The sequence below is a fragment of the Rutidosis leptorrhynchoides genome, chromosome 1 (genome assembly GCF_046630445.1).
Source record: "Rutidosis leptorrhynchoides isolate AG116_Rl617_1_P2 chromosome 1, CSIRO_AGI_Rlap_v1, whole genome shotgun sequence".
Lineage (NCBI taxonomy): Eukaryota > Viridiplantae > Streptophyta > Magnoliopsida > Asterales > Asteraceae > Rutidosis > Rutidosis leptorrhynchoides.
In genome coordinates, this window is record NC_092333.1 from 41,571,286 (window position 1) to 41,586,304 (window position 15,019).

At 35.5% G+C, this 15,019-nt stretch overlaps 2 protein-coding genes across 2 annotated transcripts; one reads left to right on the forward strand and one right to left on the reverse strand.

The window, feature by feature from the left end:
* The first annotated feature begins 6,953 nt into the window (after positions 1-6,953).
* On the forward strand, positions 6,954-9,479 carry LOC139862900 (GDSL esterase/lipase At5g08460-like). The gene is made up of 5 exons (XM_071851560.1): positions 6,954-7,224; positions 7,959-8,086; positions 8,468-8,710; positions 8,920-9,175; positions 9,259-9,479. The coding sequence occupies exons 1-5, from the start codon at positions 6,954-6,956 to the stop codon at positions 9,477-9,479; spliced, it is 1,119 nt and encodes a 372-aa protein (XP_071707661.1).
* A 363-nt stretch (positions 9,480-9,842) lies between these two features.
* LOC139859249 (probable anion transporter 5) lies at positions 9,843-11,440 on the reverse strand. The gene is made up of 2 exons (XM_071848045.1): positions 10,129-11,440; positions 9,843-10,044 (listed from the first exon to the last, which is right to left on the reverse strand). The coding sequence occupies exon 1, from the start codon at positions 11,438-11,440 to the stop codon at positions 10,130-10,132; it is 1,311 nt and encodes a 436-aa protein (XP_071704146.1). The 3' UTR covers positions 9,843-10,044; position 10,129.
* Between the last annotated feature and the right edge of the window lie 3,579 nt (positions 11,441-15,019).

Genomic DNA, 15,019 nt, shown 5'->3' on the forward strand with positions numbered 1-15,019 from the left:
AGAAGATACAAACGTACTTGCATGTGTTGACGAAAAGGGTCCCGAGGCCCAAAGAGGAGGTTTTGGTCCTATTATTGCATTCTTGAAGCGTTCCAGGATCTTTAAAGCTATTACTGCTGAGTGTATTCCATATTATTCTCATCAGAGAACATTCTGGGAGGTTGCTCAAGTTGTTACTGAAGATAACAGGAAGGTGATATTGAGTTCTGTCAATAACACGATTGTCCGTATTTCGGCACAGACTATCAGGGAAGATTTGGGGTTCCCAGATAATGATGATATGCCAACTAATTTGCCGATTCTGAAAGTTAGAAGGTGTTTAAAGAGATGTGGTTATACTGGTGATATAACCAAAGCTGTTAAACGTACGAAGCTTCCAAGGCAGTACCGATACTTTACGTACGTTCTTCTTAGGTGTTTGAGCCCGATGCAGGGCGGTTTTGATGAGATGACAGCTAAGTACAGCTCTATGTTTGTTGTGTTGGTTTTGAACGCTGATTTTAACTTTTTTTAAGTGATTTTTGATGGAATGGTTCTGAATGTTAAGAGGAAGATTCATCTGGTGTTCCCGAGGTTTCTTCAGATTATGCTGGAGAAGCAAGTTCAGGGGTTAGTGAAAATTCCTGAGGATGAGCTAAAACAGAATCATTTAAATGATCAATCATTCAATAGGTTTTTGCAGAGCCGGGTTGAGGTTCCGGAGAAAGGGTTGATCGGTCATCTGATTAATGAGAATTACGTGTGTCCTGAAGGATTGAGTTGTCGTCATGAGAATAGTACGTCTGGGGATGAGACCGATATTACTAATGAAGGAGGAGAAGAGGTAAATCATCCACCGCCAAGACAAACTGGTCCTCGATTAGTTGATGAAGAGAATGTAACAGCGCTTGATGAGAGTCAAGTGGATCTGGTTAAAAGGAAGTTGGCTGAAACTCCTAAGGTGTCAACAAGAGGGAGACAAAGCGTTTGAAGATTTTGGTTAAGGATGGAAGTTCATCTTCCACAACAAAGTCTCAGCCAAAGGTTGCTCCGACTGTTCAAGCTACTGGTGGTTCTACTCAAACTCCACCCACTCAACTACAACAAACTACATCTTCTCAGCAAGTTCAAGCTTCTCAATGTCCTGAGGTTGCTTCAGGTGATTTGTCAGGAATAGTTAACCGGAGATTGATTCAGTTGTCTGCTGATTTTGCTAAATTTCAAAAGGCTGCTGAAGAAGACAAAAGGAAGACAGAAACTGAAATGTCTGAGTTGAGGAAGTTAGTTGATCGACAACAGTTGAAAATTGATGAACTAGAGAAAAATGTGGGAAGTCAAGCTGGTGAAATTTTAACTCTTCAGACTCAAAATCAAGAATTGACTGAGAGCTTAAATGAATGGGAGAAAAAGGTTGTGGTTGAAGTGGAAGATGGAGAACCAGATCCATTTGGTACTTTTGGTGAAGCAGAGGAAGACAGGGCTGTTGAAGTTGCTAAAGGCTACACGAAGGATAACCCGCTGTATGTAACTCCTCTTCAAGTTATAACAGTTTCTGAATTTTTAGCTATGCAGGATCGTCTTAATCACACTACTGTTTACACTGATTTAGAAGAAGGGGAGATCCCTCCGGATCTCACCGAAACTGAGCAGGAATTGATGGAGCGTCTAGAACGAGAAGCTAAGGAATCTGCTGACGCTGCATCAAAAGCTTCAACCGAAGCTTTGACTTCAAGGGCTCATAATGTTGATGATGATATGAGTGATACTGATGTTTTTGATGAAAGTGATAATAGTTTTGATGAAGTTGTTATTGAGGATGAGCCAACCGAGCCTTATCCTCGTTATGAAGGTACTGGTGATGATCTTCTAACTTTTGCTGATTATTTTCAGATGAATGATGAGCTTTTGAATAGACAGTGTAAAGAAAAGGAACAGAAAGAACAAGAAAGTGTGTTACCAGAAGGTTTCTTGCCAGTGAAGATCAACAAAGAAAAAGTTGAAGTGTTGGAAGAAGAATGGAAGATTATGATGCGGATTAGGCAGTATGTGATGAAGCCTAAGGTGGAGCCGCAATTTTTGAAGTTTATCGAGCACTGTGAGAGTTTACGTGCTAAGGGAAAGATAATAGCCTGGGCTTATATTAATGAATTTGATATATATGCGATCAAGAAAGAACATAGAGTGGATTATATCAAATCTCCATATGAATTCAAAACGTTACCTTATTTTGAGTTTATGCAGGTGGCCAGGCTTAAGATGTTGTATCAGGATTATTGTGGAGTTCCTGATATTTTGGTTCGTAAGATAAGAAGATCATATCAGTCACCTAATTTCATAGGTTTTCGTCCTCAGTTTCCGAAGATCTCTTATAGAACGAACAAGAAAACAGGAGTCAGAAGGAAGATAGTAAAATATCAACCTGTGAGGTATATGCGGAAGGTTCCTTTGAGGAAGATGCCGCAGCACTTCAGTCCTCGTTTTCGTTGGTGGTATTATGATGACGCTCGGAGGAAGCGGTTATTGTGTTAGACAAAGATGGAGTAGATGAAAATGATAGTATAAGGGTTCTAGATCCAGTTTGGTTGAGAAACTGCTGTGAAGAAGATATGTTTACCCTTTACTACAACAGGATGCTGTATCGCCCAGAGAATCGTGTGCAAGCTGAACAGTATTGCAGAGTTGTTAAACTTTGCTATCTGAAGAACTGGGTGACAGATCCTTATACGGATTGATAACCGAATGCTTTATTGTAACGGCTAGGTCTTAGGGAGAGTTTGTTGGTGCATGAATCCCCAGCCGTTATTTGCTTTTATGTTTAACACATTTCGGTTATGTAATAATGTTTACTCGAGACTATTGATTATATTTGTGTTTGTGTGTACTTAATTTATTAAATGATCAATATGTTAAACTGCACACAGTCGACCGAGTGTATATAGACACTCGACCGACTGTGTCTGTCAGACGACCGAGTGTACACAGACATTTGACCGAGTGTGTCTGTGTTCACTATATATACGGGTTTAGACTTCTTTGATGAGGTTACTCGTCTCATTCACCCTAAGTCGTAGGTTTTCGTCTTCAGAGAACCCTAACACCATATACCACCGAAATATATCGTCTAGGTGTCGATCTAATCTAGTTTTGGCTCTAGGTTTGATCTATTCGATCCCGAAACAACCCATATCTCGGTTTAACCCTGTTCTAGTGTATTCAGCCTCTAGGATAGATTGCAAGCGACCTAAGATCCTAAGTATAAACGTCTACGGTCTATAACATATTTTATGATTTTTTAAAAATATACGCTATGAGATTGGCTTTCCTAGCGCTTTGTATAACGCTTCTTGAATTTTGTGCCTTTAAGGCTGACAAGCATGATATAACTGATCCTAAACTATTAGATCCCACATACATCCATAACTTACTGGGCAAAAGGTTTTATTCTCGGTCACTACCACTCTTCTAGAAGGTTTCCTTGACCTGGAGTTATTGACCTCATTGTTATCCGCTCATAACTGTTGTTGTCTAGTTGTCTATAATTTGTCGACTCGGTGCTGACTCTAAACATACACAAATAAACAAGCGTTAGACACTTGTATCGTCGTTAATTTTCTCAAATCTCTACATGACGATGAAGGTTTTAAACCAGCTTGATTGTTTTAACATCGAACAAGCTTTGCACGTTTATCAGAGTGTTTAAGATCGACCACCCATACATCCCCTAAAGTACGATCTATTACACTCAACACTTTTGACTTGATCACTATTTATAAGAAAGGACATCAATAAAGTAACTTTTGACCTAGATATATAAGACAAGGTTCGATTTAACATTCTTTAATATAAAGTCATTTACATTTTTTTAACAAAAGTAACGAAAACTTATATAAAACGAAAACTTCAGAAAAAAAAAAAAAAAAAAAAACCTCCTTAATTAACCGAAAGATACAACAAATGACCCGATGAGGTTCGTACCTAGAAAACGGCAAATCAAAAAACTATCTATAGCGAGTTTCATCTACATTAATACAAACCCAAAAACTAGCCCCAACGGGGAACTAACCGAAATAAACTAAACAAGAAACTAACAACCGTCAAAGTCACAAGGCAAAAATAAATCACAACAAACAACTAGACTAAGGATCGACCTTTTTCAACTTACCATCTAAAATCTCCCGACGAATATTCTTCCCAGAATGATTTTCAATTTTGAAAGAAAAAGCGTTTGAGGATCCATCACGAATCAAAGTGCCCAACGCGGGAGGAATGAATTCTTGATTCGCCAAATTTTTGAGGAAAAAGTCATCTAAATCTATAGAGGAATGAATAGAAATAATAAATTTGAGTGTAATTAACCTTGAAGCAGGCACTAATTGGATGCCAATGTATAATTGTATAGTTTAATTTGAACGTGAGACATTGTAATATAATATTCTACACAATTTTGCAAAGGGATATCATAATTTTAAATTAATATTTTTATAATCAAATTCCGTATTTAATTTTCTCCAATCTTGTGTTCATGAACTACCAAAACATAGTGCCATATAATTGTGTACATTAATTAATTAATTAAATTCATTAATCAAATGACTTATAATATTTTTTTTTAATGGTCAAAGAGCTTAAATTAATCGATATGTCTCAAAAAAATATTTGTTTTTATCTTTTAACGTATTAAAATATAGTTAATAGGAAAAGAATGAAATTATGTTGGTGTTATTGTAATGGTTGCATCTTTCTTAAGCTTTAAACTTGAAGAGTATACAAGAGTATACAGCTAATTATATTTAACTATTTAAACTTAAGATAATAAGACGCAAAATCAAATGTCAAATAATATAATCCTGATAAACTGTGATTCGACCACAAAATCTGTAACTTGAATATTATACAGTAATTAAATACGGAGTAAGACAGTTTTGACTTTGTTGTCATAATAATATAAAGAAAGAAAAATAAATCGAAAGAAGAAATAGCTAGTGGGGGATGTGCATGTGTTCTCTACCACTGCAACCCGAATGTGTTATCTGAGCTGTTTCCAACAATTTTTATCCGAATATTTTTGTTATTCTTTTGTTAAACTAGTAATGGTAAATAAATCAAAATTTTATAGTAGCTTTAAATGTATATTCTAATTTATATGTATCGTGTATCATTTGACATATTACTTGTATAATATGTTTATAATTACATAGGAAGGACATACATTTCTCGTTTAAAACCCCTCAGTTAACTCAAATAATCAATGTTCATATCTGAAAATTTACTAAAAGAATGCCTCATATCAAAGCGACAAAATTCAATACAAGTATATGATTCTGTATGTACAATATATTATATATGCATTGATCATACTACGTGACACCTCATCTCATCACCCTATAGCTACCCCAAAGCATATTATCATATTGACAAAGAGTTAAACTTGACACACCCATTCTTTTGGGCACAAAAAATTAAAGTCAAATTATTGATCATACCTTTAGACCTATTTTGACTTGCACAAATTACATATGCACACCATTTACTTTCATCTCTATAGATGACATATAATAACTAGATTATGCACCATTTTTTTATACATAAATAAATAAAGATGATAGGAACATGAAGTGGTAGTCACACGGAGAATGTGCATAGACATGATCCCAACATCCATTTGGAGTAGTGGTACCATATATCTTTGTTGGTTTCTTGCACTTACATTGTTTCAAACACTTGCAATACAACTTTTTATCTTTTCAATTATTTAGTATCAGTTGATAATTTGATATTGATGGTAATTTGACTTATTATAATTTAGCTTGACAATGTGGGTATGTTTTTGTGTTCGTATTTGCTTGTGTGACTTTTAATGGAAATACTTTTGTTATTTATGTAATGCATGTTTATCCTTTAGTTTACTCACAAAGGTAGGTTATGAATTTTATAACAATAATGATCACAGATAATAACTATGATGTTATCTTATGTGTATCTGGAATTTAAATTTAGTTCAATTATCTACGTGAGCGGATTCAGGAAATTATTTTTAGGTATTTAAACTCAAAATAAAAAATCTAAATGGGCGAAAAATTTCCTAAATATATTAACTTTGAAGGAGGAGCAATTGTTGGACTAAACATACTGATCGAAATTTGAATAGTTGGACTAGTTACCTATACAAGCCTTTGTAATCTTTTTTTTTTTTTTTTTTCTCCTCTAGTGTTTTCTTGTTAGAGTCATTTGGTTGATAAATTTACCGTGGAAAAAAACTTTGAATCAAAGGGTTATTGGAAAAAAACTTTGAATCAAAGGGTTATTGGTATAGCAGTATCAAGGTAACTCATTAACCTTGAAGTTGTAGGGGTAGATTATATGTAAATATTAGTTAATATTCTTGATGCGTTTGTCTTCAAAATAAATAAATAAATAATAAAAAATAAAAAAATAACTGAGCGACTATGTACTATCTATCTCCTCCCCTATTATATGTATAATTTTCTCATTATTCGAGTCATTTTATCTTCATATGCATCAAAGTAAACTAGCTTAACATTCGCGCTATGCACCAGAATCTAGAATTTTGGTATAAAGAATAATTCGGCAAACGATACGTTTGTTATCCACTGAAATGATAGCTCAATTTAACGGTAGCATTTTTGTTTGTAAACTGAGTATTTCTGATAAGTAGCTTTCTTTGGTTGCAAGCCAAAAGCACTAAAAAAGCCATCAGAAATCTGTATACCCAAATAAGGGAAAAAAAGAACAAACAAAAAAAGTAACAATAGGAGGAAAAGGACCAAAAATTTGAGTGTAACAGTAGATCAACGAAACGGTGTTAAAGCAAGACTTTCTTTAAAGTTTGCAGGAAAACTGTCTTTAACTGCGTACTCCGAAACAAGAAACATCATGCGATTGTTGTGAGTGTCATCGACTGCATAAATATATAATTATGAAATATGTGAAATGTATGGTGGGATGTTAGAAAAATGGAAAGCAGAAAAACTAGATCAATGTTGCTCACAATTCTAATTACCATTGTGCTTATGGATGTGTATTTCAAGAATTTAATAGCAGCGGAAAAAGTAACACCAAAAGTCGCAGCAATGTTTGCATTTGGAGACTCGCTAATAGACAATGGAAATAACAATTATCTAAGGTCACTTGCAAAAGCAAACTACGATCCATATGGCATTGATTTTGGTCAAGGTTTTGCTTCTGGCCGTTTCAGTAATGGCAAGACTATCATTGACTACCTTGGTTAGTAGTTACTCAGCCACGACAAACCAAAGTGCCTTAGGTATTATCAGGGTCGCAGAACTCAAAATTACTCGGCGAGTACTAGGTTTTTGCAAATCCGGGAGTACTCGGGGAGTAATAAGTCAAAATCGGTCAAAACTCGGATTTATTTGGTCAAAATCAGTCATAGTCAAACTTGGTCTAACATCCGAGTACTCCCCGAGTTTCCGAGTACTACCTAAAAAGTCCCGACCTAGTACCCTCTCAGTAGCAATTTTCGCAACCTTGGGTTTTATACACGGCTAGCTAGTAGGTGATTGGTCGAAAACAAGTAATTTAAAGATTCTCATGTTATGTTCTTAAATCTTATAATAAAACAGTATTTTACATGTGATTAATTTACTGCTAATAGTCTAATGGATAGTCTAATGCATAAGATTTGGGTTACTTTTGACCCGTTCAACCCGATTTCAAAATAGCTTAATCTTTGTAAGGTTACCCATTTCACCATTTAGAGGCAAGTATAACCAAAACTGACCCATTTTTAAATTTCCATATCCACTAGGTAGGAAACATATATCTGTAGCCAACCTATTCAACCTAACCTCTGCTACTGTAACTAATAAGCGTTTAAAGCTTGGCTAGTAGAATAGAACTGAACAACTACTTATTTATGACTAGTTTTTGAGAAAAAACAAGATTATATAGATCAGATACCCATTTTCTAATACTCTTCTTATTATCGGTCTCATTAGGGGATTTTTTGGGACTTGCGCTTCTTCCGGCTTATGCGAGTCCTGATGCTAAAGGAAGAGGCATAATTCAAGGGGTGAACTACGCATCAGCTTCAGCAGGCATTCTAGAAGAAACAGGAAGAAATCTAGTAAAGCTCAACCATCTTAAATTCGTATAATAATTTATATAAATTTGGGACAATTTTAATGTTCAAATATATAGTTCAAATTTCGTATTCATAAAATTGTTTCAAAACACACTTATTTATCCAATATCCAATAAGAATAAGAAGTTAATATTAAATGAAAATTATATAAAGGAACAACCTAGCAATAGCTTAAATCCTACATAAATATCAAACTATCAGTTAACAAGAGGTATATTCGATATGTTGTATAGATATATTTGTAGGATATATATGAAATCATGAATCTAACAAGTATATATACCAAAATTTAGAATTATAGAAATATTAAGCCTAAAATGATACAGAGTATGATAGTATGATACTCACATGAGGATTAAACAGGGTGAACGATTTAGCTTTAGGCAGCAAGTTGAGAACTTTGCAAGCAACCTGAATCAACTGAAGAATGTAATGGAAGGAGAACAACTGGGCCTATACCTGAATAAATCTTTAGCAGTTGTAATAATGGGATCAAATGATTACATCAATAACTATTTTCTGACGTCTTTCTATGCTACTAGTTATATATACACACCTACAGCCTATAGTGATCTTCTGATACAGCAATACACGAAACAAATTTTAGTAAGTCCTATCATACCTTCAAACTTAAAGTTATAATCACTTTATCAGTTTATCATCCACCAACAACAAATTATGAAAATAAATGTATACATAGTATAGAAATAAGTTGCATCAGCAGATTAACAGAGAAAAATACTTGGATATAGAGCCAATGCTAATTTCAACCCATTTACTTATGGATGGGTCTATTCGGGTTTTACCTCTCGCAGGCACTTTATAGGTTAGGACTCAGAAAGTTCTTTTTAGCAGCAATTGGACTCCTCGGCTGCATTCCTAATCAACTAGCAAACACTTTTTCGCCACCAGGAACATGTGCATCATTCGCAAATGACATGGCACTTATGTTTAACACAAAACTCAAATCTCAAGTCACTCAACTTAACAGAAACTATAAAGACGCCGTTTTTGTTTACGGGAACACATATGATGTTGTTGCTGACATGCTAATCAACTCCACTAACTATGGTTTGTAAATTTGTAAACACATATTTGGTTAAATAATAATATAATAGAATAGAATATAAACCATGTATTTTGTTATATTGTAGGATTCACAGTTACTGATACAGGGTGTTGTGGTATCGGAAGAAATCAAGGTCAGATAACGTGCCTACCGTTTTCAGCCCCGTGTATCAACAGAGACGAGCATGTTTTTTGGGACGCTTTTCATCCTACTCAAGCAGCATATAAACTTCTAGTTGAAAAGGCATACAATGGCCCACCATCCGATTGCTATCCAGTAAATATTAAGCAGATGGTAGATATGTAACTCACAAGAAATTTTATATAAATAGATGAATATATGAATAATGTGGATATTAATGCCATATAACGGTTGATGTGAGTGCAACACAATATATTTCAAGGTCTAAAACTGTTCATATTGTCAAACTATAATATGATTTAGAGTTCTTGCCGTCGTATATACGTACCTCTGCGGTTGAGATGCCCTCGTGAATGAATTCTCCTGCATTTCTTCTTCCTCTCGTGTAACATTAACCGCAATAGTTGACTTAAGTGTACAAAAACAGTACTCATAACATCATTAAATGCAACTGTAATGCATGACATACAATAGAAGATGTGATAATAATAATATATGACACACTACCAGGAATCATAGACCTTCTAATAATTGAAGTAATATAAATTTATATTCCACCAAAAGTTATACAAGAAAAATTGTAAATATAATTGTTACAAGCTGGTTAGAAACACGAAAACAAACGTCTCTCGGCTCACAGTTTTATGACTACAAGTTACTGCACCCAATTTTAACTATAGATTTTTCATTCGTCAAAACCAGATACTTTCACCTACACATCCGCTGTATCCTATACATTAAGCCCCGATATTCATCATACAGTAAACACAAGATACATTAAAACTGCAATCTATGAATTATGTAACAAACCAACCTCAATCAAATATTCTCTCCCCGGTTGAAAATAAGACGAAAACAACCGAACTTGCAATACAAAGCCATCCCGGTATAAAAAAGACCGCTTTCCAACTATCAGGACTCGAAAGATCCGAATTAGTAGTTTTTGCAGCTTCTAAAAGTTGACCCGTTAGCTCAACCCCAATAATACCCGCTAAAGTACCCGCAGTATTCGAAACTCCCATCACAATCCCCGCATATCGAGGAGCAATATCCATATGATTAACCGCAAATCCCGCTCGCCCTAATGCTAAAAACCCGAGAGCCATTGACGAACAAAAAATTACCCCGTTAGAACTTCTAAAAATAGGAAGTGCCATTAATGACAACGCAGATACTAAAAAACCAACAGTGTTTAAAACCTTTCTTGTGTTTGTTACACTCAAGATTCTTCTTGTTACCATGTAGTCAGCAATAATCCCGCCAATATTCGAAAAAACAAACATGTTTAGATACGGCATCATTTTAGACGAACCCATTTCTTGTAAACTAAACTTTAACCCGAGTTCAAAGTATGTAGGTAACCAATTCATAAGCACGTATAACGCATAATGGAACGTGAAATTATTTACAACAATAGCCCAAACCGGTAAGCTTAAAAAAATCCTCCGCCATGGGATTTGAGATGTTTTGTCTGCTTTCGTCTTTTGTGTATCTCGTATCGGCAACAAAGATTCTCCAAAACCAGCGACAGTCGCTTTCGGATGTTCCGAACGAGGCGGGTCGCTAGCGAATCTAAACCAGAGCGCAGACCATATCCCACCTAAAGCCGCTTCAGCAAGAAACACGGATTGTGGGCCCCTAAACTTCACTAAACTAGGTAAGAAAAGCATACCCAAAGCAGCACCTAAGTACATTCCCGAAGTAGTCAAAGAAATAGATCTTGACCGTTCGTGTGGTGGGACCCACTGGGCTAAAACGGTGTGTATTGAGGGAAAGATAAAACCTTGAGCTACTCCAACTAGTAATCGGGCTATTACTAAGGCTGCCACTTTATTTGGGTCTAATGGACACAACGCACAAGTTAAAGACCAAATCACAAATGAGAGAAGGAGAACACGCCTTCCCCCGATCTTTTGTGCGGCCCACCCACCCGGGACTTGCGAAAAGGCGTACCCGTAATAAAATATGGATAGTATTGTGCCTTTGCTTGATTGGCTAATGCCTGCAGCATCTGCAGCAATTGTATATGCGATTGAAAAGCCAACACGTTCGATGTAACATACAGAAGTACAGATGAAAGTTAAGATGACGATCAAATAGCGTATAGGGAATTTTGAAACCCTCATTCCTTTAGGTTGATTTTTAGCAACTGAACCTTTTTAGCTCACTTTTCTTATTTTCTTCTGATCCACTACATGATCTTCACATTCGTGATTATGGATGAAGATGCTTCAAGTGAGCTAACAGTAAAGATTCTAGCTGTAGCAAATTAAAAACAAACGAAAGATGAGTTAGTAAATGTGTGTGCAAGTCGAAAAGAAAAGTTAAAAACTAGTTAACAAATTATGGCCAGCTTATAGAGGGAATTTCATTTTGTCAAAAAAGAAGTATTTTTATGGACAACTGTGAATGAACAGGGCACAATTCAAAGTTAGGGTTTATTTTTGAAGTTTATTAAATGACACAAACATATAACCAATTTGTATTTCTTATCATCAATTTTTATCATTTTACTTGTACTATTTTTCATGTACAGCTGCAAGTAAACAGTGTACAATTTTTCCTAAAAAAGACAAGGCATTTTTAGGTTTTAGGGTTTGTACTTACAGTTAAAGACTTTAAAACCAAATTTACAATCAACGATTAGCTTTTAATCACCAATTCAAACACTGACATAACATTACTGTGATTTTAGCTTAACTTTTTGCCAATTCTGCACAAATTTATACACATATGAATACTGTAAGCATTTCACAGCAGCACAAAATAACATAACAATTATCAGATGATTACAACAACACTGTTGTATCTCGTAGTAAACAATAGAAAGTTGGCAATTTTTAGTCTGGGAATTAGGTTTTTGATCAATTGAAGCAGAGACATTGTGAAAAAACTTAAATTATAAAGTAAAGAAACTGAAAATGAATACCTGATTGGTTTGTGAGAGTGTACCATGTGAATAGGGTTTTGTAGGTTGTTTGGATTTTGTTTTTTTGATGATGCGGTAGTGTTTCTACACGCAGAAATTGACCCTGAAATAAATATACAGATATACTATAATGTCGATACCTAACTTTATTATTATTATTATTATTATTATTATTATTATTATTATTATTATTATTATTATTATTATTATTATTATTATAAACTTAAAAGTTTTAAAACTTACAAAAAAAAATAGTGGGAAGCCTAGAGACAATCTGGGCCCCCACACCTCTAGCAATAGCAAAACCTATCCTAGTAAAAATATGAGCAGCAGCACCGGCACCAATATCTTGCGCCATCGAACTCTTCTGAACCCGCTTTAGCAAAGAAACAGTCTCCTTCTCTAATTCCCCAAGGGAAGAAAATGAGAAAGGAATGAAACCATAACCAATCGCCTGACAGCTAGATTCGTACTTGACCCGCTTCCGACGAGCCGCATCAACCACAGCACGTCCAGGGACAAAGTCAGAAAGCCCAGACTGTGTCAAAGGAGAAGACCCTGTCAAGTCAACACAAATATCGCGACCACAATCCCAGGAATAAAGTAACACATCTGCCGGTCTAAGGGCCCTGTCGTTCCCTCCAGACAACCCAATGTCAACCTCCTTTCTCGCTGAAATCCCAGATCGATAACAAACATCAACAAGGGAATCCCGAACAATATTATGTCGATGCTTAATACCCACCATACCAGCACAAGACACCGCGTGATCCCCGAAAATATCCCCAGTAAAAACCCTTGAACAGGCAGAGCATGCCGTCGAGATAGAGAACAATGGAACACCTAACCGGTAGCACAACACGCATCGGTAAGTCTTTGCGTTCATCTTCTGACCCAACCCCAAAATAGGGACTGCCCTTAGCCAAGCAGAGGTGTGATCACCCTGCTGTGATTTCCATAAGGCCGATTGTCGGGGAGATAACGAAAAAGTTGATTCTGCAGAAGCGGTAACCTTTGTGAAATAAACATCTGCCAATTTCTTCATGAGTATTGGGGCAGCGACTTCACTAGGATTACCTAAAATATCAAAGCCAACCGTTTTATTAAACAGACCCAATGCATCTTCAAAATCACGACCAAGACCAACAATACCCGCATGACGTAGGAGCTTGGTCTGCAACCCAGCAGACTGTAATCGAGAAGCCAGAAAAGCATAATGACGAACATCTCACGCAGAATAAACACCAAGCCCTTCAAATGCAAATGGCAAGGTGGCAAGCCGCCACTGCCAATCACCAAACCCAGACCCTGAAGCAGTAACAATACGATCCAAGGAAGATCGAAGGGCTCCATCGAAAGCGCGTTGAGCCGCCTCAAATATACAAGGAGGACAAGTACGCAAGGTAAAGTAGAGTTTAGAAACTCCCGTACATGCCCTAAGCAACAACAACTCACACTGAGGATCATCAAGCTTAGCAACCTTATCCATAAGCGCAATGGACTTGGTCACCCTTTGCATCACCAGTTCACTACTAAAACCAGGATCGGAACTTGCGGGGGCCCCAAGCAACTTAACACCATTTAAAGGCCGAGCAATAATAGGAAGAAAGACACCTACTTGCCTGCTGCGAGGGTCCTCAGTAGGCCAGAAAATTTCTGTTTTTTCAACGTTGAGATGTAGCCCAAAACGAGGCTCATCCTCCATAATCAAATGCAAAACCTTCCCCACCACCAAAGTGTCCCCAATAATAGTGCCATCATTCAAATACCAAGCCTGAAGACAAACCTCAAAATTATCTCTGATTTTAGAAACCAAGGGTTGTAAGACCAAAGCAAAAAGCATATTATTATTATTATTATTATTATTATTATTATTATTATTATTATTATCATTATTATTATTATTATTACTATTACTATTACTTTACTATTACTATTACTATTACTATTACTATTACTATTACTATTACTATTACTATTACTATTACATACTAAATGTGGTGGCATTGTGTGTAGCTTTAGCTATATTTGATTGTAGTTTTCATTTTGCATTCGCATTACACCCGGCCTCTCAACTTCGGCTATATTTACACAACGACCCCTCAAGTTTACACTTTTTCAGGGGTTAAAATTTATATACTAAATGTGTAGGATTAATGTGCAAGGTACAACATATAACTATATGGCCAACTTCATTTGAGCCTTCGGGGTCACACACATATACACCGAGACGTCAAATAAAAAATATATATAATGTATATATATTACTCAAGTAACAAAATAGTAAATCGAAATTAATTCATTTACTATTCATATGAATAGTAAATGAAACGAAATTAATTAATTTACTATTCACATGAAAGTAACTTGATAGAAATTATTAATTATAAGTTACATAACATACCCCTAAGTATTTGAGAAATACGACTTTTAATATAGCATAACTCCGTATCATTAAAAGATTAAATCAACTTGGGGATCCTCCGTATCTTTTGGTGATAATTGATTGATATGAATTGATTTTAATTAAAAGATTAATTAAAATCACAAGTCCATAATTTATTCACAAATCCAATAGTTGAATGTCTCATCTAATACATATATTGGTCATTATATTTGGAGTTAAGAAGATGAGAAAAAGAGAAACCTAATTTGTTTCTTAGTTTTTGACAGACAAAAACACAAAGCAATCTCAATTGTTTTGATTCCCTTTTTGCAAATTAAAAACCATATACGGAGTAATATATATTCAAAAGGAACAATGAGTATTATTGGT